The sequence below is a fragment of the Fringilla coelebs genome (genome assembly GCF_963513975.1).
Source record: "Fringilla coelebs genome assembly, chromosome: 9".
Lineage (NCBI taxonomy): Eukaryota > Metazoa > Chordata > Aves > Passeriformes > Fringillidae > Fringilla > Fringilla coelebs.
Genome location: NC_140067.1, coordinates 10,102,470 through 10,127,182, shown reverse-complemented (window position 1 = coordinate 10,127,182; position 24,713 = coordinate 10,102,470). Strand labels below are relative to the sequence as shown.

Sequence of the window (24,713 nt, the reverse complement as noted above, 5' to 3'; positions counted from 1 at the left end):
GTTTTCCCCCAGCCTGCCAGGGGGACCAGAGTCAAAGAGACTCGTTGCTGGAACTGGAGTCCAATTCCCAAATCAGTAGGGGCAGAGGACTGGAAACTTTCCAGATAATTCTCCATTAGAAAGAAGAACTTTCCTTCATCAAAACCCAGACCTCATTCTCATCAGGGGAATTTGGAGCTCCTGGCCAAAGGGAGGATGAAATCCCACCAGAGACATGGGCAGAAATCCTCCACAGTCACACTTGGGGAGAACATCCAATTCCAAGCTCTTACTCATTTGGACTGGAGACAGTTTTGGTAAGTACCTGGCTCAAAGCAGCCCTCAGCCAGGAGAGCCCCAGCTGCCCAGCGTGCTCTACAGCAGTAGCTCACAGAGCTTCCCAGGCAGCAGCATTATTCCCTTCATGTTAAACTCTGTAAGAGGCCCCAGTGCTCTTCCCATGGGGAAGTCCTGGTGTTGCAGAAGGCTCCTCCCTGTGGGGCTACAATGGGAAGATCCATCAGACAAAGCACCTTCTCTTCAAGCTGCCTGATGACAGATGTTCAGCCAACAGAGCAGTGGGATTGGCAGAGCACTGCAGAAGCGCTTTATAATTCCTGCTCCTCTCCTCCTTCCTCAGCCTCTCCTGGGAGAGAGGCGATGATGAACGGTGACATAACTGACTGTTCCCAATCAAGGTAATGTAAGTGATGACAGCTGACGTGATTCCTGGAACGTGCAGGCACTACTGGCCCACGTGCCTTGCCTACCACAGGCAGCACCGACAGAGCTTTGGAGGGAGAGGAGACCAGAGCATAGAGTCTGGCTGGGGTACAGGGGAGAGAGAGTCCCAAGACAAGAGGCTGTCTCCATACCAGCTGCAAATAACTCATTACATCAGTCTGCAAACAGAGCAGGAGCCAAGGGGAGGTGGATAGCATCTATGTCATGGATCAAACCCTTCCTGGCCTGTGTACAATGCCTGCCCCAAACCTGGACACCACACCAGAGTGACACCTGAGACTGCAGCACCCCTAGTCAGTCCTTAGAAGGTGGTGTGTGGGGGTCTCGCTTGGTCCCTCAAGGTTCAACAAAGCTTTTATTGCTCCAGCCCTGCCCCTGCTCCCCCCATCATCCGTGACTATCTGGAAACAGGAACATTACGTCAATAACCCAGACCTCACCTCCCCATGCAGCTGCTGCACAGGCAGAACTATGTCATCTGAACTCAAAGCAAGGGGGTGCAGCAGCCACAGATTGCACACACGGGTGTTCAGACTCACAGAGGGAAAGAAAATACTGTGCAATCTCATACCCACACTCTTCTTCCAGAGCCTTGAAATTAGTAGGCAAATTTAACATGCAGAGAAACGACCGATTAATAACCCAGCATTGACTTAAGAAGACCCTGAATAATACATAGTGCTTGTACATGGAAGGGGAAGAAGTCAAGTCCTTCTGCCTGTCAAGTGTATCTGCCTCCCAAGCACCGGCACCTGATGAGAAACCTCCCTGCCAGCCACACACAGTTCTAAGCAGCTCTTCAGAAATGGCTTTTGTTCAGATGAATAGCAAAACTTTGCACCAAGTTAAGCTGGTGCTTGGACAGGTCCAAATATGGTGTTATTTTAAATGTAATTAGTACTGCCTGTTAATGAAGTCCCTTTATACCTGCCAAGCAGAGGATGCTGCTGAGAGTTTGGAGCCTTAACCATGAGGCTGCCCAAACCTCTCCTCCATTCTGTCTGCATTGCAATCCTCCCAGCAGCTCAACCATGTCAAGAAAAAGTCAGATCCAAATAGACAAAAGACCGGCAGAAGCTCAGTTGCAGGTGCTGGGCTCTACCACACCATAATGACAGCAGATGCAGCTATGAATGAATGAACTATTCCCTTCCACAGCTTGATTCCAGCTTCTGTTGTTTAATACTGGTTTTGGTGTGAGCCACTTGAGCAGTGGCATCAGTATCCCTGTGTGGTGCTGTCTACTTTCCTAAATAATGATGGCTGGAGAAAAATTGGTTCCTTTTTTGAGAATATTCCAAACCAGAACTAGCAGGAAAATGGTGTTTACCTTGGCAACAGCCATTTTTGTGTAGGGGCTACATGTGAAATGCCCATTCTGAGAGGAGTGAAATGCTGCAGAGCACTAGGGATCTGTGTAGGTAGCATCAGTGAAATACTGTGCATCTCAAGTGCATTAATTTTTGAGAGGGAGAGAAAACCTGAACAGCAGCTCAGGCAGAGGGTCCCAGCAACTGGTCGCTCTGACTCTTGTGGCTGAGTGATCCTCCTGTGCAGCCCACAAGGATGCTGCATGGATTTAATGCCTGCAAAGCAATTTGAAAGTGAAAAGCCTCACAAACAAGCCTTGTGGCTGAAGTCCAGAGGCAGGAGAGATGAGACCAAATTTCTGTTTCAATCTCTGATATGGTTTCATAGGAAAATCATCCAATCCCCCATGCCTCAGTATCTCCACAGTAACATTGAGTGGTATGAGCCTAAATTAATTCACGTCTTTAAAGAGCTTTAACATCTATTACCTGAAGACCAAAGGACCATCACTACGCAAAACATTAGCTGTGTACAGCACAAGGTCAGAAGGCATTTTAAAAAGAAGCCACCCAGTGCAAAACACAATGGAAAAAAAGTGAGCAGGAAACAAGATTTGCCTTCTTCAGATGTAAATGAGTGCCAGCTAGCAGCAGAGCTCCAAAGACACCCATTTTAGCACCAAAAAGAGTTTCTACAAAGGAACCCAAGAAAAAAATGTGATAAACAGGCTCAGTTCTCAGAGTTTGATTTCCAGAGTAATAGGCACAGAAACTGAGCCCAAAGAAAAGATCTGTATTAGAATCCAAATCCAATCATTCTGATAATAAAGAAAAGACATCTGAACTGGAGCAGAACTATTTCCAGAGAGAAGTTTGTCTCCCCACCCCTTTAACATCCTGCAGTGGCTCAATGGAAAAATACTTAAGAAGTTGCAAGTTTGGTCATAATGTGTAAAAAGCCCCTGAAATGCGACATCATTTACTCTTCTGTGGTATTGCTCAGCAGAGCTAATAAATCTTGCATGAGCAGAGCTGATTCTAATTTTCTAATATGAAAAGGCATTTGGATTGAGAGAGAGGGGAAGATAAAAGTGATTGAATCTCCAATAGCCCAGCGTCAGTGACAAGAAACATCCTGCTATGGACCCCAAGGAAGAATGGCTCCCCCTCCTCCCTGAAGCACAGGCACACTCACCTGCTTGCACATCCAATTCTCCCTGCTTTCTGCTCGCCACGTCTCAGTCTCCCCTATTGACAGGACGTGGTTTTAAACACAGTTACACAAGTTATCATTTCTGCCTTTTGATCAATCTGAATTTTCAGGACAATTACCCTCTTAATCAATGATTGCTATCAGCAGCCCCTTGGATTCTTCACCAAGGCAATCGTGCTGCCGGGGCAGACAGCGTGTGCATATGCAATGAAGCTGCGGGGAGGCACAAGTCCATCTTCCCCTGACGTAGTCATCGGCTGAAAGGGTGGAGAACTGTGAAGGCCACTTCAAGGAACACCTGATGTAAAAAATAAGTGGAAGGAATGAAAAGATACGTTGTGCGACATATCTGTGGCACAGCTGGGCTGGGGGGACCAGGGACCTGCTGAACATAACATCCAGTTGAAAAATAAGCCAACTAACCCAAGAGATTTAACATCCATCGAAACCATATATTTAAGAGCTATCTATAGCCAGTACTAACCATTCCTAATGAGGCTAATAAAGTCAGTTTCCAATTAGAAACTGAAACACTAGAGGAAGGAAAGGCAGAGAGGCAGCTTTTAAAAACCTCTGAAGATGTGGGAGTTGGATGTGGGGCTTTCTTTATTTTTTTTCCATCAGAAATTACTTAATATCACCAATATGCCCCTAGGATTTACACACACAAAGCAAGCCCCCCGCTGCTGTTCCCTGGCAGAGTATGTGTTTCAGTAATTGATGTTTGCACAGAACCTCAGCTCTTGGAGGATGTGGCTCCTTTGAGGCATCTCTCAGCACCACAGAAACATGGCCTCAGATATTTAGACACCACAGGAAACCTCAAAGCAGCCAAAACCCAATTGCAGGCGCTGTGGGCTGGCTGGGATATAAGGCTTGGTATCCCTGCTCTTGCAAGAGCACCATCAGGCCATTGGCAGGTTCATGACACTTGGCTCATGTTTCCAGACGAGGCAGGGCAAAGGAATGCATGGCTCCCACCCACACATTTCTCTGGGCTGCTCCCTTGACAACCTTAAGTGCTTCCCCATGGCATGGGACTCCTTAACACAGCATTATGCCCAAAAATACCCCAGCCAGACCTAGGCACCATTGTGTCTTCCTGAGCAGGTCAGCAGGTAGAGAGGCTGCATCTTTTCCCAGGCTTGTAAAGCATCCTGTACCTCTCATGTGCTGTGTCAGCAGGAGGGAGCTTTGGGACCTGGATGGCAGCAGGAAAATGCTGCTGGAAAGCAGTTGAGCTCCTGCAGAAGAAGGCATTGTGGTGGCTTCACTATTTTGACTACCAGATTGGGCTGGCAGAAAGCAACAGAGGCAGCGCCAGGTGAGGCTCGTGGGCCAGCTGCCTTTGCAGGCTGCTGGCTGGAGGAGCTCTCTGAAAGGCACAGTATTTCACTAGCTATTTTGCATGGAGAATTGCCGACCAAAGATATCCCCACTGTGTACTCCAGAGCAATAAAAATAAAAAAAAAAAACACAAGAAGAATTCTTTAGGCGGGTAATGGGCATTTTATTCCTTTTTATGACACTAAACATAGGCAGCTGGCATAATTACACCACAATAAAGGCATAATGTGCACCTAGCAGAACAAACTCATACTTTTGATAATTAGGCAGAGCAAACACAGTCTGGTATTCAGTCACATGGCTTTACTGTCTCCTGGATGTGTCAGAGCCCCTATCCCCACAGCACGTCAGCCCCATTCTTACAACTCGATTTAGCTGGGCCCCATAGGGAAGGCTGAGCAAGGAGTGTGTCGCTCCTGCACCAAGAGGAATGACCATGCACCTCCACTGCTTAGAGCAAACAGTCCATGTGTAGCTCCTGGGAGGTCGCTGGAAACTGTGTGGCAGAGTTACCAGTAGAGGATCAGTCACCTCCTGATCGGCACAGACTGTCCCCACAGGGGAAGGAATGGTGCAGCAGAACCAGCTCCATACGGGCAAAACATTCGTGGTACAATGGCAAAGGGAGACCCAAAACACAGGGGAGACTCAGAGCTGTTTCTGGTTGGGCAGCTCTGCCAAGACCAACTTCTTCCTACCTGGAAGGGCTGAGCAGAGGTGTGGGGACACCCCTCCATTGCAGTGGCCAAATACAGCTGGTGCAAAAAGGCAAGAACAGAATTACATGTCCCAGGGAGGCTGAAAGACCTTCACCTACAGAAATAAAGGTCCAGTGTGGACCTGTTGGAGGCTAGCAATTAGCTCTTTGAGTTTTGTGCTACCCTTAGTCCTGGTAGACCTGCCTTCTCCAAAACACACTCTCAGGCAAGAAGCACACTCCTCTGGCAGCTGTAGCATCCACGCAGGACAGCTCTACCCTGAGTGAGTAGCACAGCCAAGGCAGAGATCCCAAATAATCTCTCAAATATTAACAGGATCAGTCAGGGCCAGGCTGACAGAGGTTACCACGCTGGGAGAGCACAGAGAACAGGCTTTCCTGAAACTGCCACAAAACCATGCAATAAATATCTACAGTTTGTTTAAAAACACATCTGCAGGATGCACGCAGGAGGAGCACTGGCAGAACAGTACATGGGCATTTCATCTCCACCACTAAGACCATCGGGGATGTCAACCAGTGCTTGGAGGAGAGACAACAGCTCAACTACACTCTATCCTGCATGGCTTAAAGTAAGTAATTTGCTTTAAGGTATTTTGAGTGCAGTGTTGAAATGCCAGTGTCCTGGCTCATTGAAAGGTGAGGTGGATGGAGCTGATCCATCAGCCATAAGTGGGACCTACAATTTCAGCAGTGGACAGGATGTCCAGGAAAACATCAAACAACATGATTATGAGCTTTTGCAACACAGCATTGAACACAAGGAAGGAAAGGTGCATGTTTGTCAGTAAATAAAAGCATCTTGCCCCACCACACCACCTACTGACACCCAGAAGGGACTGCTGAGAGCTTGATGGGTACTGAGCAAGCTTGGGAATGGCCATTTGCTCAGGAGCTTTGATGCCCTATAAAGATGGCAGCAGCACTCATGTCAGAGCACCCAAGGAGAAGATGGTCCTGGTCTGTAGGAGACAGTGCCTAGGCAACTGGGAAAACCAGTCATTGTGGGATAGACCCTGGCTGGGCTCATGCTTCAGAGTGATGAGAACTGCAACTGCCCTCCCCAGTAGGCTACAAAATAAGAGACATTTATGCCCAGACAAGGGCAAAAGATGGGTTGTTTTCTAAACAAAAGCAGATCATATCTGTAGACTTTTCAGCCAGGTCTTAGAAAAGCCACTTTGACAGATTCAATCCTTGGGTTGCAGGCAGAGCTCAAGCACGGAAACCTGCAAGTGGAAAGAGCAAAAGCCAGGATGAAGCCAGAAGTGCTGTGGCAGCATGGGGGAAGGGTGACAGGAGACTTTTAATCCTAACTCTGAAATCAACTTCCTTAGTAGCCTTGGGGTTCTGAGGAATTTAATTAATTAATTAAATGAGTGTGAAGTATACTGCAAGTTATTAATATACAAATTCCACTGCTGTATCTCCCATCTCGCTGCTCACCATCTCTGGTTACTTTATACTGAGCCCATGAGAAGCCAAAGCCAAGCCCTAGCATGCTTCTGTGCAATAGGGCAGAGGCTGCACACCCCCACTTTCCCAGCCAAGACACCAGTAGCAAAGTCCCAATCCTTTCAGTAGGACAGTGCATCACACATGGCACAGGGCACCCAGAACATCTCATAGGAAAGAAAAAAGAAAAAAAAAGAAAAAAAAAAGTTGTGTTCTTCTCACTTACAGGTAAGCCAATGGCTACCATAAACCAGCCTGCTGTTGCTGGTGGTGATGGCAGCAGTCACTCTCTCTTTTGTAGCTGTGCTGGCTTGGTAGAACAATGAGGACCAAACCAGGCAGTGTTTTAATCCCCAAGGCTAGAAAATCTGATAGCCCATCATACCTTCCTGGAGAACTGCAAAAGCTTATTTTCGTGCTTCTATCTTTCAAATAAATGCTGAGAAAACTAGCTCTTTTCCCAGGCACTAGGTAGCTCCAGATGCTCCAGATGAAGGGCTGGGATGCAGGGATGCTCTGTCCCTTGCCTTTCCCATGGGACTCTAGGAAAGTCCATTTTTCACACATTTGTGCCTTCAGCTCCCAGCTCCTTCCTCAACCTGCAAGCAGCAACCAGACCCGTGGAACAAAGGTCTGGGCAGTATGTTTAACCTCAGCAGCAGCAGACACACACAGCCAGATGGAAACCAGGAGGCTCCTCAGTACAGGGGACAGATGTTCAAATCCCCCAACATGGGGAATGCAGGCACAGTGAGGTGCAGCTGAGCAATATGGCACTCAGCAGGAAGAGCAGCACACAAGGTCTGAGCAGCTGCCTTTCTGCCTTTTGCCTGCAGCTAAAACAATGTGCATAGAAAGAATCAGAAATGCCAACCTGCCTCCAACCACTTGCATAGACAAGGATGTTTTCCGTTACGTGACCATGGCAGTGTGCTCAGCAAACCATTGCTCAGAATTTCACTTAAAAGGCAAATCATTTGCCCTGGTCAAAAAAAGCTCAAGGGCAAAAGAAAAAGCTCAAATTCTCCTCTCTGTTTTGTCCAGTAGCTGCAGGCTACACAGGGTCAAGGAACATAATTGTGCTCTTCAGTTTCTCTTGAATAAATACCTTCTGACCTTACCTGAGAACCCTCTGTATCACCTGTGGCTACAGGAGACCCTGGTTCTTAATTGAAGCCCAAAGGCACTGCCAAATAATAAAGTCCGCCTTGGGATTTTCCCAGTTCAAACATCTGGGACTTGGGCAGACAGCATCAGGAGGAGAGGGGAGACTGTACATGGCACCCAAGGGAAATACCTCTTCTTTCCTGCTCATGTACTCTGAGTTTCAGTGATGCGTCCCAAGGAATGCAGACAGCCTGTGTCCCAAAGCAAGGGCAAAGGAAGTAGTATCCCAGCACACAGGGCAAGCAGGAGGGGTGAAGTGATGACTAACTGTCTGCTTCAAGGCAGGACCAGCTCTACCCAAACCATCCCCACCAGATTCTTCTGAATTCACAAGAGCCAGAGCCTCCTTATTCCTGCTGTTATCCATGGACACGGCTTACTATCCTCCTGTAGCAGGTGAGGATGTGATTGAGAGCCATACACCACAACCAATCAGAAACTGAGCTCTTTCATTCCTCAAAAATTCCTTCTGCTTAGCCTTGTCTTCTCTAGGCTCAATATCCCAGATCATAGAAGCAATTAGGTTGGAAAAGACCTCTGAGACCATGGAGTCTAACCTGTGACCTAACACCACCTTGTCAACTAGACATGGCAGAGTGCCACATCCAGTCTTTCCTCAAACACCTCCAGGAATGGTGACCGCACCTCCTCCCTGGGTAGCTCATTCCAATAACTGATCAACCTTTCTGTGAAGAATTTCTTCCTAATGTTCAACTTAAATGTCCCCTGGTGCAGGTGGAGGCTTTGTCCTCTAAATCCCTCATTCTTCCTCTGGAGGTCATGTCTTCCAGTTCTCTGACCCTTCTGTTCCTCTCTGGGTTTTTCCACCTGTGGCAGGTCCTCCCTGAATGAAGTATGTGAAACTCTTGTGTTCCAAAGGCTAAGACAGGCTGCAAAACACCCTGCCTAGGAAAAGAGGTGAACTTTAACATGTACCTAGCACATTTTGGTACACATTAGCAAAAGAGAATGCAGGAGAACCCCTGATGGTAAGGAAGTTAATGTGTGTGAAAGATGCCATGAGAAAACATGCAGCATAGCTATAAGGGGGACAGAAGGATGGAAGGAAGTTCAACAAAGAGCTTGCTATTAATAGGACCAAAATACAAAGGCATCCCTGTTATCCTGGAGTAGATCTAAGTAGCTTCCATATAACTTACATGAACCCTCAGGGGACCACATCTTTCCTGTCTCTTTGTACAGACAGAAGTTCCACAGAAAATTGCTCCTGTGTTTAGATGATGTAATTTACAAAAAACCCCACAAAACCAAAAACCAAAGGAGAGGGGAACACAAAATCATTTCATTTAGGCAAACATAGATACTCTATTTCTGCCCTCCTGAGATGGGCATGCATGTTATCATTGAGGTAATCTAAAACCATTGAAGCCTCCAGGCTGCATCTAGAGCCCCTCTCAGCTGTAGCAAGACCAGCTCCTGAGACTGCAAGGAAAGGAAATGAAATGTGAGGCCGGGATCATTACTTTGAAACTATAAGCTCATGCCACTGAGCCAAAGCCTGTTATATCGACATGGGTTTGTGTCACCCAGCAGCAGACATCATTCTCCATCTCTGCCTGTTCAGTTCTCCTCCTCCCAGGACAGCTGGCAGCATGGTCATCCACAATGCTCTGCCAAGTCTAGCTACAGAAAGCTCCCAACGCCTTGCCCAGCAGGTTAAGTTATAGGACTGAGCTACTTCCATCACGTTTGGAAGCTGCTGGCAAAGCACAAAGTGTAGAGGAGTAAATAGCAAAAACCTTAAGTTCCCTTCCCTGCTACAGAGAGCCCAGAGGGAGGCGTTGTTTAAAGCCTCCAACATTTAAAAGTCACTGAATTTGTACCTCTGCTGTCACAGAAGTTACTTCTACTCTGTGTCTCCAGTCACCAACTTAGGCAGCAACTCTGAGGGAGGGAGACAGCCTTGCCTGGCAGTGAGTCCCAGGCTGAGAACACTGGGGGCAGAGCCCTGTGCAAAAACCACGGTCCATGCAGCCCATATGCCATGTCTGTGCTTTCTTTGTTTTATGTGAAAGAGGATGTCAAAATCAACCCTGATAATTACTCTATATTATGTGAGTACTCTACCTCAGCAGGTATTGCCCAACCCCTTGGTGCATTTGGTTACACAACTTGTAAGGAAACTGAAACATCAACCCATGCTGTACCTTCTTCTAATGAATCCAGGAAGACAAAAGGAAAAGACTGCCAAGAACTTCCAGAATCCCCTGCCTATTGGTTTTCCTTGGAAGTACGTTTTTACTCAGCACTCTTTATTAAGAAAGAAAGGAAGGACAGGTTGCTCTGCAGAAGGACAGAAAGGGCTGCTCCTTTAAGGCCTCTCATGGATGCCCTTTCCCATTGAGATGACTATCCTCAACTCCCTCCTCATCTCCCTCCCTTTGATTTAAGAGTTCCTCTCCTGGCCCTGACAGTAAGGTATTTCTGTCCCACAGATTATAACTCACTCTGGGCTATTATTCAACTCCCAAGCCCTGGCCCTGCTGCATTTAGTCCAAACATAATATCCTTCATGCATATATTATCTGTCTCCCTATTATCTGGAATCATTTCGGAATTAAATTTCAGTCCCGCAATATTGGCTTGAAGAGCGGCTCGCTTTATGGGGTAGTCAAAGGTTAGAATACCAATCAAAATAACACTGCCGATGCAGAGAGACATTTTAATATTCCAAAACCCGGTAATTGTAAAAGGACATAATATTTTTTCCCTGATTACCCCAAAGGCAACACATGTTAACAAGGCGAGGGAGAGAGTGAAAGAAATTTCAGAGTTCAGACAGCTGCACGACAGATTTAAAGGAGAAGTCGTGGATGGCTGCTGTGCTCCAGCCCCGGAGCAGGAGGGCTCCTCTGACCGTGCCAGAGGCGCCGCGTTCCCTGGGATGCTTCCCCCTGCATTCCCAGCCTTGTGTTGTTCCTGCTGTCTGTGCTCCCTGAGCCAGGAGCCCTCGAGAGTGCTCTCACTGCAAGGGAACAGAGCGGCCAGAGCTGTGCGGGACGGACGGGCAGAGACCATCACGGTAGAAGAAACAGCCATGCTCCGCTAGCCTGACCTGCACAGACCACAGCACTGCCCCAAATTCCTGTCTGAACCACAGCTGATGTTTTTAGGAAAAAAGCCTTCCCTCCTGAGCTGGAGTACCCACCACAGCCCTCGGTAAGTTGTTCCAATGGTTAATTACCCCACACTGTAAAGATCTGCACCTGAATTACCTTGCTTTGGCTTCCAGGAACTGGAACTGCTTATGCTTTTGTCTGCTTCCGTGAAGGAACCTCTTGTCACATCTTGGCTCCTCCTTTAGATATTTGGCAACTACAGCCCTTACCCTTCTCTGGTACCCTAAATGGCCCCCAGGGCTGTTGCTGCATGGCAAGTGTTCCTCAGGTCTTGCTGTTCTCATCCAGTCTTCAAGTTTCTATAATTCTTTCTGATGCAGATGGGATCCAACATCCCATACTGGTCAAACCAAACCCAAAGAAAAAAATGATCCAGCCCCTCTGCTCCTCCTCAGCATTGCCTGTTTATAAGTCCAACTGCACCTTCTAGATGCAGTATCTGCACATGTTATCAAAAATAATTTTTATGTTTTCTTTTGGGGCATTGACAAAAGTGTTAAATACGAGAGGTCTGAGAAATAGATCCCTGTGGGACCCCACTAGGAAGACATGCACTCCATGATGATTATCCATTTACAATTAAATGCTAGGAGCTGTCAGTTTGCTCTTTCTTAATCAATGTAATGTGTGCCATGTTGATTTTGTATCACTCTTGTTTCTTAATCAAAATGTCATAAGGTACCAAGTCAAATGCCTTCTAGAAGTATATTACATTGACATGGTTACCTTTATCAACCAAACATGTATTCTCATAAAAAAAATATCAAGTTAGTTTGAAAAAGCTCTAGTTTCCATAAATCCACATTGATTGGCATTATATTACCCTCTTTTCATTCTTTATTAATCAACTATGATATCTGGCTTTTCATTACTTTGCCCAGAATTAATGTCAAGATGATAGGGCTATAATTACTTCATTGGTCATCCCATTTGCCCTTCTAAATTACTGGTACAACATTAGCTTTCTTCCAGTCCTCTAGAACTTCCCCCATGTTCAAAGACTTATTAATAGTCCAGGGCATCTCAGCCAGCTCCTTAAAACTCCTGTAAACCAGCTATGCAAAATGCCAACCAATTCACCACTTGACTATTATCAGAAAATTGTGTTGCAACAGCAAACCTCTTGCTCAGCAGTATGGCAACCTCTGCCTTTCTGTAAATACAGAGCAAAGTATTTATTAAACACAGTCATTTTGCTGTTATAAGCAATTCCTTCCATTTCCTTCCAACTATGAACCAGGGCCATTCCACAGACACTGTCCTTTCCTTATCTCTGTGAAAGAGATACCCTTACTTCCCTAGCCCTGGAGTCACACTTCTCCTTGTGCTTCCTTTCACAACCTCTCCCATTTCTGCCCTCTGAGACTTTCCAAAGCCAAGAGCTTCACCGATGGGGTGAGGAACCAAACAAGCCCAGGTCCCACTGAAGGAAGGTTTGACAGAGTCTCAGAACAGGCACCCATGCTGCAAACCAGCAAAGTCCTGGGCACAGTTCTTTGCAGTTAGGAGGCAACATTTATTCATGTGCTTGATGCTCTGGCCATGAAGCACTTTGCCTGAGAAGTCCTCCTCTGGCATTTCTAACCTTACCAGGCATTTTATATTCCCTGCAGCCAGTAACTCAATAAACAGGAAATTGATAACAATCACTCTAAGTCCTCAAGAAGTTAGACCCCACAAAACCAACTTCCAAATATATGGGTTAACACGTATATTTCTCACCCATTTCAATCATCTTCATCTAAAGCACTCAAGACACTTCAGCACCAAGTGCCTGAGAAGTACTCACAGCCCTGCCTCCCACCCCAAAGGCAGAAGGAATTGTAAATTCAGAGGAGAGACAGAAAGCTGTTAGCAAATCTTTGTTTGTTTAAGATGTGTTTATTTCTAGTAGCCAAATATTAACAAAAACATCCTATTACATGCTTCCTCTGACAGATTTCACAATGCAAGTAGGTGACCTTAAAATATTTGTGGATGTGTATTAACAGTTCACTTCAAAACAGGAATATCTGCAGATAAGTAAAGGCTGGCCCTGGAAAAGGCCAGCTCTATGCACAGCCACAGCACCCCAGCATGGTCACACTGTGCGCCCCAAGGCTCTGTCAAGCCTGTTTCATCATGCCCAGAGAGGGAAAGTTGCATTCCTTCACACACATCATTCAACTCTTACCTTCCATAAAACCTCCCCTGAATTTCAGGAGGACGTCAAACTAAGACCAGTTTTCTCTCACTCCTAAAGCAGCCACTATAACTGTATCTAAAGACATGCTGCACCCTCTGAACAGAAATCAAAAATGGTCAAAGATGCCAGGATAGCTCTGCGGAGAAAGGGACAGCACTGTGATGGGTATGAAGATTGTCTTCTTTAAAAAAAATAAAAGAAATGTAATTTGAGAAACAAGGAATAAAATAAACCCTTAGTGGATACATAAACCACTCCTCTTATCTTTTAACTGCAAAACATCTGGAGAATAAATGGAAGACCAGGAAGGATAGTGAACACATGTTAAGAATTCCACAAGCCAGTTCTAGAGTCATAGAGCCCACGAGTGCCTTTGTGCAAGCCCTCCAAGTTTTGCTGTGCTGGAAAAGACAATTGAGCAAGAATATGACTGAGGTCTCAAATCAAGAGTAACACCATGAAGAAGAACTAGAAACACATGCTTTTTCACACAATGCAAGACCTAGGTCAAAGAAAATAATCTGACAATAGGTTTAAGAGAAACAAAGGGACCTGCATCTTCACACAATGTATGAGCAAACAGAGTATAATTGATGCATAATTAAATAGCAAAAGTCATTGCCACAGGATGCAGTAGAAACTGAAAGCATGAGCAGATTCAGAAAAGGGTGTACAAATTTCTGGTAGACAGACTTTGCCAGATACAGTGGTCCAGGGATAGCTCTCAGTTCTTGAGGAGACAGTTGCTGAGAATCAGAGAAAGCTGACCAAGCCATGCTCTCCCTGTTACACCTGTGAGCATCAGCTACTGGCCTCTGGCATAAAGATAATCTGGGTTACATATTTGGTCTGCCCATTTTGATACTCTCATCATCTTTCTAACATTCTTCTTGCACAAGTTCATTGTAAGAAAATCTATCTTCACCTTTCTTCTTCCATCTCCTCCCTCCTTTAAACCACCCTCCCTTCAGTGATATGCTCCCAGCCCAATGGTGCTGACAACTCCTACTGCCTGCTGGGTTTCCCATTCCCAGGCTCTTGGACACCCTGTAATTGCAGGGACTGCGTCCTCAGCCTAACACATCACTGGTTCCAGCCCCAAGGGTGAGGATTCATCACGGGACCAACCATGTTACTACCTCTAGTGGGACCTGGAAAACAAACCACAGAGGCTCCTGAAGGAGCAGAAGGAGCACAAATGAAAGGTGATCCTTGTGTTAGAATAAGTAGTAATCGGTTTACCCAGGCTACCTGAGGATACTCTCGGGACAGCAGCTTGGTTGTAGCTTGCTAGCTGCAGCAGTTTTCCCTTTTGCATAAGTCTTGACCCATGGCCTCCTGCTTTCTGCACACATTATTCCACTGGTGCTCCTCTCTCCTAACATGAAGGCTTCTCTGTTATTTCCACCCTGAGCATCCAGCTCCAGCGATGTAGCCCAGGTTCTGCACCTCAGTCCTAACCCACGGGGCCTCTGCAGATCAACATGACAGGTCCCTAAGGAGAACTGGCAGATGGGATGGTGGCTCTCTATTGAGATGGTTTAGGGGGATATCTGAAATGTTGCAGCATTCAAAGAAAGCCTCCTCTGCTTTCTGCTCCCCTCCCACAAGGCTGAGCTAATCGAAGTGAAGAACATGATAAACTCTGTGCCCCGAGTCAGCTCTACACTGACAGTTCACTAGAGATACGAGATCGCTCAGTGACATTAAAAATGTCAGCAAACACCGACCAGGCTTGACAGAAGGGATGCATTAGCAGGCTGGGGGGGGCACAGGGCAAGGTAAAACTTCAGCAAACATGGTCAAGCACACAGGCAGCTTTTCCCCCCCATCTCCTCCACAGAAGGCTTTTTTACAGATCCCGGGACGCTGTGGCCACCACAGCAGCAGTCAGATGTGGAGCTCACCACCACCTGAATGGCCAGATCAATCCAACAAGGTTTGCCTGAGGCAAAGTAATCGTGACAGCTACTGGGGGCAATTCCTGTCTCCAGCTTGCCCAAGAGGCAGGTCTTGGAAATGGTGAAAGCTGTCTGCAGGCACTAAGTTCTCACTTCAACTGTTCCTGCAGCACAGCAGTGAAAAGGGACGTTTATTGGCAAATGAACTCTGAGAAAGACTCTCTCACCACTGCAGGAAGAAGATCTGCTGAGCTCTGGAGCATCCCATGCTCTGGCAGCGGGAGTCCAGACAAGGACTGTTTTTTAAAATGATATGAAACAGGAGACAAAGAGGACCAGAAGCTGTGTGTGCCTTGGCAGAGGAATCTGGAACATATTTTGTTGCTACTGCAATACACATGGGTACACAAACTTGTCTGGGTGTAATCCTACTTCAGCATTGCCTGGTAGTTGTAGCAGGACCTCTCTAATTCAGACAGGTCCTCTTGTTATCACTGCTCATAAGCAAAGGCTCAAAGAAGATCCAGCAGGTGCAGGTGGGGCCATCCTTCAGGAAACTGCTCTGTGTCATATGTGCCTGTTTCCTTGAGACCTGAAACATTCAAGTCTCTGCATTATCCAACACCTTCACTTACTTCATGGATCAGGTCAGAGGCAGATTCAGCCTAGGAGGTATTTCTAAGTCAGGAATGTGCCAGAGGGAGGGGAAAAAGAGCCCCTATGCAGGGATGAGCTATGCAGGGATGAATGGAGTGGCTACTTACCTATCCACTCCTATCTGCCTCACACTGGGAGCTCATTTAATAGAGACTGAGTCTCCACTGGGTCCATCTGCTTCAACAGAATTAGCTACCTAGGCAGGCAATTCTGTCTTGTGAAAACACACAGGCAGTTGCCCCACAAGCACCTGAAAGCAGCGCACGGCATAGAAAGATCACCACCCCAGGGTAAGTCCCAGGAGAAGCAGCGCTTAGCCACAAGACAGGAGAGGCCTCTGCTCTTCTCTGCAACATGGGTCACTTCCCAGAGGGATGCAGGGTCCCTGGAACCATTCTGTGTTCAGAGGGTAGCAGCTAGTACAGTGTCAGAAAAACTTTATTGTTTTTAAGGGACTGGAGGGGCTGGAAGAAGATCAACATTTCTCTCTCACATCCCCTTTCCTGCACAATCTGAAGGAGGTTGAAGCTTTACTTTCCAAGTAACACATCTGCAGAGGAGGACAACCCAACCCACGTGCCCCCATCCTACATGCTCAGCATGTGACCCTTTCAGGGGGCTGGATAGGAGAACATTTCACTGTAACAACTTCCCTCCTGCTCCTGCCTTTAACTCTGTGCTTGGGACTTCATGGATGCTTAGCAGCCCTCAGCTTAGTAGCACAGTATTTGCTGACATGCAGTACATGAATGCTCACCTTGAAGAAGAGACACTTGTCTGGACATCTACATAATGAGGAATCCCAGCTCCTAACACACTAAATCCAGAAGCCTTGAACTATGGGAAAGTGCCATAAGTCATTCAAGTCATTCATCCTGAGGCCCAGAGGAGGAGCCTGGCTGGATCAACCTACTTCTTAGCAAGCATCACAGTACACAGGGTTTTTTTGTGTCTTTTTTTGGTTTTTTTTTTTTTTTTTTTAATATTATTATTCTGCAGCCATCAACCTGCTGGTTATATAGCTGCTATCCATTCACCGGAAGTTTAGTGAACTTCAAATGGCGATCATTAATGGTCACTGAACTGCAGAATGCCCCAATGTGCTTTCAGATTTCATTTACCAAGGACCAGCAATCAGCCAAAAGATTTGCTCTGACAGCAGGGAAATACAAGACCCTTTGACAAGTTCAGCCAGGAATGTGCTGCCAGCATCCCTTGTTAAGTTCATGTTCTACCCTATTTGACGGAACAGATCATGCAAATTGTCCTTCTGCGGCTGCTCAGCCTGTCACTCATGCTTCCATTTAAAACAATAAATAAATAAAAGAACAAAAGAAAAGCCCACAAGAACAACGAGCTGTTTATAAGAAAATTCGCTTACTGAGACCCTTAATTACAAGGAAAAGACACAGAAACCCAAATAAAGCACTAAATTGGATGGGGGAAGGGAATCTTACTCATCTAAAGGTTTAACCAGGAAGGCCAACTCAATTTCTCTTGTGCACAGACTGCAGCCTCCTCCCTCACTCTGCTCCTGCTTGTAATCACACTTGTTCTTTCCTTCCCACTTTGGTTTGTCACTTATGGCATCACCATGTTCTTCTGTGCAGCTGTGCCGAGGGTCCTGGTGGATGCACAGCATGCTGCTCCTTAACCACCCAGTGAAGGCGTGCAGCAAAAGACAAGGCACCACACAGTACTCAGTCCAAGGCATTTTGCTTAGCAAAGTGATCAGTGATCTCTTAGGTGGATGTGCTGCTGAGACAGCTCCCTTTCCCCATGCCAGAAAGAGAAATGCCGATTTTTATATTGGAGTATTTCCACATTTATTAACCGGAATTTTATCTGATGGGAACCATGCACCTAGGAGCCTTATACGGCTGCAAAACAAAACAAAGTCAGCAATACTGGCGACAACACAACCTTCACTGAGAAAGGGTCTCACAGTGTCCCAATATTATGCAGACATTGCACTGTGCCTGCCACAATGGGATTCTCCCCAGCTGCAGAGCACATCCCATCAAGTACAGTAAGACTCTATTAGAGGAGATACAATAGGGAGCTGGAGGACTCGCTCAGCCCAGCTTCTGAGAAAATAACTCATTTCAATGCAAAACAGCAGTAGTTATTAGACACCTCCTTAAAGAGGAAAAGTGAAGGACAAGGGGAGGAGGGAGACAGGGAGATAGGGACCATGGCAGTTTGCACAGAAGTACCTTTTTCAGATTAATCCACTGTTTGAAGTAATCAGCAACCGGCAGCCCTAAGTACTGGCATTGTCCTGGTAACCTGTAAGAGAGAAGAGAGAGCAAGTTTGATTCAATCAGTGCCTTGACAACACAAACTCTGTTTTCTTAAGTGCATTTTGCTTAGAGATGGAAAAGACTCTCAAGTTTGCTGTAACATCATGCTGCACATCAGAAACACTACAGCTCTTGGCAAAAAAATCTCATGGGAGTACAGCTTGGCTTAAGACTTACATACATCCAGGCACATCCAGGCTGCTGAAACCTTTTAGACTAAACATTTTGAACAGTTGTGTACTGAGCAGCACTCAGCTCTTCTCCACACTGGCTAACACACAAACACGACTGGAGTACCCTGGAGTACCTTGGCTAAGTAAACCCATACAAATCCCTGCGAAACCATCCTGCTCTGACCATCCTGCTCTGCCAGCAGCTTACAGGGCAGACAGAAGGACTGACAATTCACCTGCCATGCCCTGGTGCTTCTCCATTTGGCCTTTATGGTTAAAACATCAAAAGAGATATAAGAGAGGAAAGGAGGCACCAAAGCATTCATTTTTCGGACAGCAATGCTGCAGGGCTAAGAAAGCAAAGGCTGTTTTCCAAGCAGGTGCTTGGAAGCAGACACAACTCTTAAGATACAAGGTGGTGCACACTGTGTCACTAGGGATGTGAGCACAGCAGCCAGAGCTGTGAGCACAGTGAGCACATGTATTGATTCTCCCCATTCCTACAATAAGCCACTGGAATAGGGCTCAAAACAAAAGGGAGGTGGGTTGCCTGGAGGGACAGCAGCAGCGCAGGAAAGCTGCTTCTCCCACACTGTGCCAATCCCAGTGTGTTTGCAGGGGAGAGAGGATGTGCCCCTCAGCCAGGGAATGCTGAGTCGCAAACCGTGTGGCTCCAGCCAAGCCTGTGCAGGGACATGAGTTATGTGAGTATTTCCTGGCCACTTTGATCTGATCAAGAGTAATTGATGGATCTTGTTCATTCACATACTGCTGAGCATGCCTGGGGCACTGGTCACAGGATCTTTAAGTGAAGCAAAGGAACATCCCAAATAAATATGTCACCTAAATAAATGACTAAATTAGTGCTGTTTGTGCATGTTAAAAGTCACAACCCCAGAAATCAGCTTTTGCAAACAGAGAGTGTGGGGAATCTCGCAACTTCCTGAGGCATATGGGGGCTGTAGGAGGAGATTGTAAGGGAGAAGGAAGAGCTAGAAGTGCCAGCATGAGCTGCTCAGACATCTGAACACAAACCACCATGTCCAGGGCAAAGTCTTCTCCTGCTCTCCAAGGCGGAAAGAGTGAATAGTCCAGGCTAGCCTTCAGACCTCAAGACTGAAATACAGGAACAAGCTCTGGTGAGAAGTGGATACAAGGTAAACACCCCAAGGTGCACCACCAGTACCCTAGGCAGTACCTGAGCGGTCAGCCCAGCTCCAAACCCTTTGGAGAACAGAGAAGCCTCTCTCCAGACATTTCCCCATGTAAGGAGATGAAGGAGCAACACAGATAATGCACTTGCAGATAATGTGAGACCCAGGGTAGTGCAGTACCAGGGCAGTCTGGTCTTGGTGACTCCTCCATTTCAAGGGAAAGAAAAGGAATGAAGCTGGGAAACATATCCAGAGGAATCTCCTGGGAATATGCTGCCAACAGAGCCAGCACACACTGGGACCCACCTGTGTACTACCTTTGCCCTGCTTAGGCTAACAAAGTAACAGACTTCCTATGCCAATGCCAAAGTCAAATGACTGGTTCTGAGTAGATGTACATGTGATGATTCAGGACCAATCATTTAAGTCATACAAACACATTTGAATAAGAATATCCAGAGGAATCTCTTTGAAAGCAAGAAGGCTGCCAAAAGAAGGAGCTTGCAAGGAGCAGGGCCACAGCGTTGGCAGGGCAAGTACTGCAAGTTGACAGCACAGTCTCATCCCTGGGCACAGCTCATCTGACTCTACTGTGCCGAAATAAAGCACCTGGAATCACTCTTCACAAGTGCACATTGCCACATGAACAGCAGCCTGGCCTGTGCACTTTACAGCCATTACACAGATGTCCATGACGTCCCTTAGTCAAACAGACTCAACCAGCCCCAAGCAGCAGCTGAGAAAGCTCTTTCTCCAGGAAAGCTGCTTTTTGCTGGTGCCCAAATCAAGAATCACAAGAAAAAGAACTATCTAAAACAAACAACTGGTCTAAATATAGGCACTTGATTAGCTCAACCTCTTTCAGTCTGCTCACATTCAGCTAGAGAAGATGATAACAGAAGTTAGCAAAAGGTATGTTACAAAAAATTAGTTTCTCCTCCAAACCCAAGAGGCTTTCATTAATACAGATCTCAGCTTAGCTTCAGTTAGAAAAAAATTATCCATTTACCTAACTTCTGGATAGGGCCCAGAACAAGTGAGAGCAGCATTGTTCTTGTTAGCTACTGCAATTGACAGCAAACCACCCACTGCAACGAATGACATCTAAAGCACTGCCATCCCTGTGGGACCAAAAGGCCCAGCAAACTGGACAGTCTGGTTCTATTTTCACCCTGAGACTGATGGCAGTGTGCCCTGGGCGCTGGACAGTGGGTCTTTAATTGGAGAAAATAAATGCTCCAAATAAATATGTCAACTAAATAAATGACACATTTTGCAAACAAGTAACAACCCCAGAAACTGCCTGTGAAGCTGTGTGACCTCAGGACATTCCCCCTCCCCCTACAAGCTTGTGCTCCCCTCATTTCTTGTCAGCAGCAGAGGGGCTTCAAGTTTTTCAAGCACCAGGAGACCAACACTCACGTTATAACCTGGGCGAGCTGTCAGCAGCACAGACCACAACATAAGCCTATCCCTGAGCTGAAAGATGCAGTCCTGGTGGCTCCAGGCCACTGAGATTACAGCCACTGAGCAAGGATTAGGAAAGGACTGCTATATGGGTCTGGTCTAGTCTGAATATACAGCACTTCTGGCACAGGGAACAAGGGGCTTTCACTGCACAGAACCCAGGTTTCCCAGTAGCCACGGGGAGGAAAATACTCCTGCAAAATTTTTTCCCCAGCTCCAAGACTGTCACCTGCAGTGATCTCCTCCCCTCTTCAGCCTGGAGACCAGATAGGAGTTTATCATCTTTTCCAGGCTGGACTGAATAAGGCACATCTGTGGCTGTCCTGAAGAACAGAAGTAGCATGGGCTGTAAGGAAGTATGTCTATTTATCAGAGCCAGCATTCACTTGAGCATTCACCTATTTGAAAAATAAGCTTTTATGCTCAGTCTGGCTTCTTGCTCTTGCCAGAGCCAAACTTGCTCACTGAGGGCAGCTTTGCTTTAGCAGAGAGCTCAGGATTTGGCCCTCCCTCAGGTAGGGGAGAAATGATGGCACATTTTGCTGTGTTCAACATCCCATGATCTTTCCAGTTTTTGAATGAGGTCTAACTGGCTTCCCAAACACTGAAGCTCTCACTTCTTGGAAAGGAAGCTGTCTTTCAAAAACCCCCCCATCAGCCAAACTGCATTCAGTATAGAGAAACTTGAAAATGGCTGTGGGATTTTCCAGCCTCCAATGCAGCTCTGGTGCTCTGTCCTCCCAGAAGCAGAGATGGGAGCACATAACTTCTGCCTGCTCCCAAAATGCAGATCACCTTTGCTCAGAAGAGCAAGTGACATCAGGTAGCACACTCTCCTCCACCAGCTAAGCACGTCTAAGTCCTTCTTAGGCCATGGTCAGCAATGGCAACTCTGCACCATTTTCAGAGAGCTTTCACCACCCCAGGCTCAGATTTCCATCCAGCCCTGCTTCACCACCCTCGAGCGTAAATGGAGCCTGGAGATGAACGGGATGCAAATAGGAGGTGAGGTGACATGGCTGCATTTCTGCTGTTGAAGCCAGCTCTCTCCGAGGCAGCAAGAAGCGCACAGCTCGGTGGTGATAAACGGCCTTGCTTTAGTTATCACTTTCCTTAAGTTAAGGAGAGCAGCCTGGTGATGGATGGGCTGGAATTCGGTTATCAGGGAAGGCTGTCAGCCAGAGTTGCCTATCTCCACACACATTTAGCAGGGCGTCATTATGCAATGGCATGGAGTTAAAATATGACCAAGGGTACTGAAAGAAAAAGAACAAGATTAAAAAAAAAAAAAAGGCAAATTGAGCAACAATAAAGGAGCATGAGGCAAGAACGTTATCATACTAGTGACACCTTTTATCTCAGTCTGGTTAGCTAAAGCAGGGCACAAATTGGTCCTTCCTCCACTATTGTATCCTCTTGTACAAACAGAGGCAGATAAAATGTGTCACCAGTGCGATAGCATATCAATTTAACCCTAATTATCTAGGGGGTCAAACGAAGAAATAGGGGTTTCTCGTTTCAACAGGTCCCTCCATCTCTGCTCAGAGCCAACACATTAATATGGAAGGGGGAGGGGCAGCCATAATTGATTTCCGTCACTCAGGTGGTTCTGGCGTATAAAAAATTAATGCTTGATTCTCCCAACTAATCAGAGCTGGTTAACGTCCATCTGCTTCTGGGTTCAGGATGTCAGGAGACAAAGAAATTGTGCCACTTGCTACACACAGGGTGTATTGATATTGAGGCAGTTAAAAGAACAAGTTCCTTTTTGGGAAGATAAAGGGACATTAAATCTTGGGGTTTATAGACCTGATCTTAACCTTCCAAAAAAATCCATTCGCTGGAGACCTTGCATTGTATGAGATGCAGAACATTTTAATTGTGTCCTGGCCAACACTTGTGCATTGGGCTGCAAAGGAGAGCACTGGCAGGCTCCTGCCCTGGAAATCCTTCCCTGATGAAGGAAGCTGCTTGGATGCAGAAGTAACAACAGCACCATGGTGAAAGAGAGGAGCTGTCAAACCACCTCAGCTGGGCCCCTTCGTTCAAAGCAAGACCACTCAACACTCTGGACCACACAGCTCAGAGGTGCTCCTCTGTTTTGATGTAGACTGACATGTCTGCCCAGCTAAGAGGAAAGCTTAGGTGTCCTCTCCCAACAGCACAAGCTACCAAGGGAATAACATCCTATGCTAAGGCACCTGAACTGATTTAGCAGAGAAATGGTACTGCAACAGGCAAAGCTGCACCTGTCTGCACTTACATGAGATGGGGCTAAGCTAGGAATTCAAAGCAGTTACAGTAGATCCACACACTTCCAAAGAGGCAGCTGCAGACTGCTGAAACCACAGTGCCAAACCAGGAGGTCTCTGTCAGGGTGATGTCACAGCACCCACAGACAGTAGAGTGGCCCATGCACCACAAAGAACAGCCCAAGCCACACCACAACTTACAAAAACTGAAGCATGCTGACATACACCTCCACAAAAATCCCCGAACTCCAACTCCCTCATCCCAGTAATACAGGTTAGACTGGGGCAACTTTCCTGTGTATCCAGAAGCTTTGGAAGGGAGGCGTCTCCTCCTCAGTGCTGGAGTCACTTTGCCATTCAGTGCAAACATGCATCTGTCCAAAATGAAGTACAAATCCTGTGCCAGACTTCTGGCTCTCCACTCACAACTTCTCTGCTCCACAGATCAGCCAAGAGGCCAGAGGAGCCCACCTGCTCTTGCTTTCCACCAGATAAGCCCTCACCAAGCACACACAGTGCCATCTCTCTCTGCCCCCCATCAGTGCCGGACAAACCACACCTGCCTGGCTGTTCTTAAAATTCACAAGCAGTAGCTGAGGAAAGACAGTACATCTGGAGAGGGTCTGAAAAGCCCTGGGCTATCACACAAACTCTGAGACAGGTCCCATCTCCCTCCCTCTTTGCTTTCCTTCCACCCTCTCAGTTCTCTCAACCACCCCCAGACTTGTCACAGTGCAACAAGCCTATGAGCCACACATCAGCTTTAAATATCAGCGTGCATGAAGCAGGGACATGAGAGCAGGGAAGTGGGAACAGACAGAGCAAGCCTCCATCGCCTGTCAGGTAACACTAATGAATTTCAACACCAGCAGCCATTGCCTCAGACGGGCTGGTGAGAGGAGACAGAGTTACAGCAAGAAGCCTTTGCAGGAGCAGCCTGCCTTTTTTCAAAGCCCCCTCTGTTAATAAATGTCATTGTCGAGCAGGCTGCAGCAGTCCTCAAGCCAGGACGGCATGGGCTGGGGGAGAGACAGGCAACTGACAGCACTCAGGATGCCGGGGCAGCACAGCCTTTTCTTCTACTGCTTCCCCAGACAAGAGCCAGGAAAAGGAAGAAGGCGGGTCATTGCTATTGGCATAAAGCTCTCTTCCATTAAGGCCCCAGTATCCAAATAACAAACCTCCACAAGGAGCCACAAGTGCAACCCCAACACCCTCCAGTCCTGTTCACTGGGATGGATGGAGGCTCTACAGCAACCAGTCCTGGAATGGGCAGAGGGATGCAGAGACATCCACACACACTGCCTGCACTCCTGACAGCAGCAAAGGGTTACAGAGCAGTCGGTCCCTTTGCTAACACAAATGCACTCCCGAGGCAGCACAGGGAGAAGCATCCAGCACAGGGCACTGTATGGCAACCGCACCGATGCACAACATGAAGGTCAATGCAAGTCTTCTTTACAAATGTCAACCTGTCATCTCTGGATATTAATGAGGGCTGACCAGCAGCTAAAATGCATCCATGCTCCATTAGTAATAAGAGAGACA

The 24,713-nt window shown here is 46.9% G+C and overlaps 1 protein-coding gene across 4 annotated transcripts in view; it reads right to left on the bottom strand.

Annotated features, from left to right (window-relative positions):
- Positions 1-24,713, bottom strand: part of ERI3 (ERI1 exoribonuclease family member 3) — a 129,224-nt gene that overhangs the window by 59,418 nt on the left and 45,093 nt on the right. For all 4 annotated transcript variants that reach the window (XR_014616389.1, XM_084211564.1, XM_084211566.1 and 1 more), the window contains exon 6: positions 18,033-18,105. Coding sequence is in view for 3 of the 4 variants with exons in the window: in XM_084211564.1 (XP_084067690.1) it covers positions 18,033-18,105 (73 nt within the window). In the remaining variant the exon portion in view is untranslated. The remainder of the gene's footprint in view (positions 1-18,032; positions 18,106-24,713) is intronic.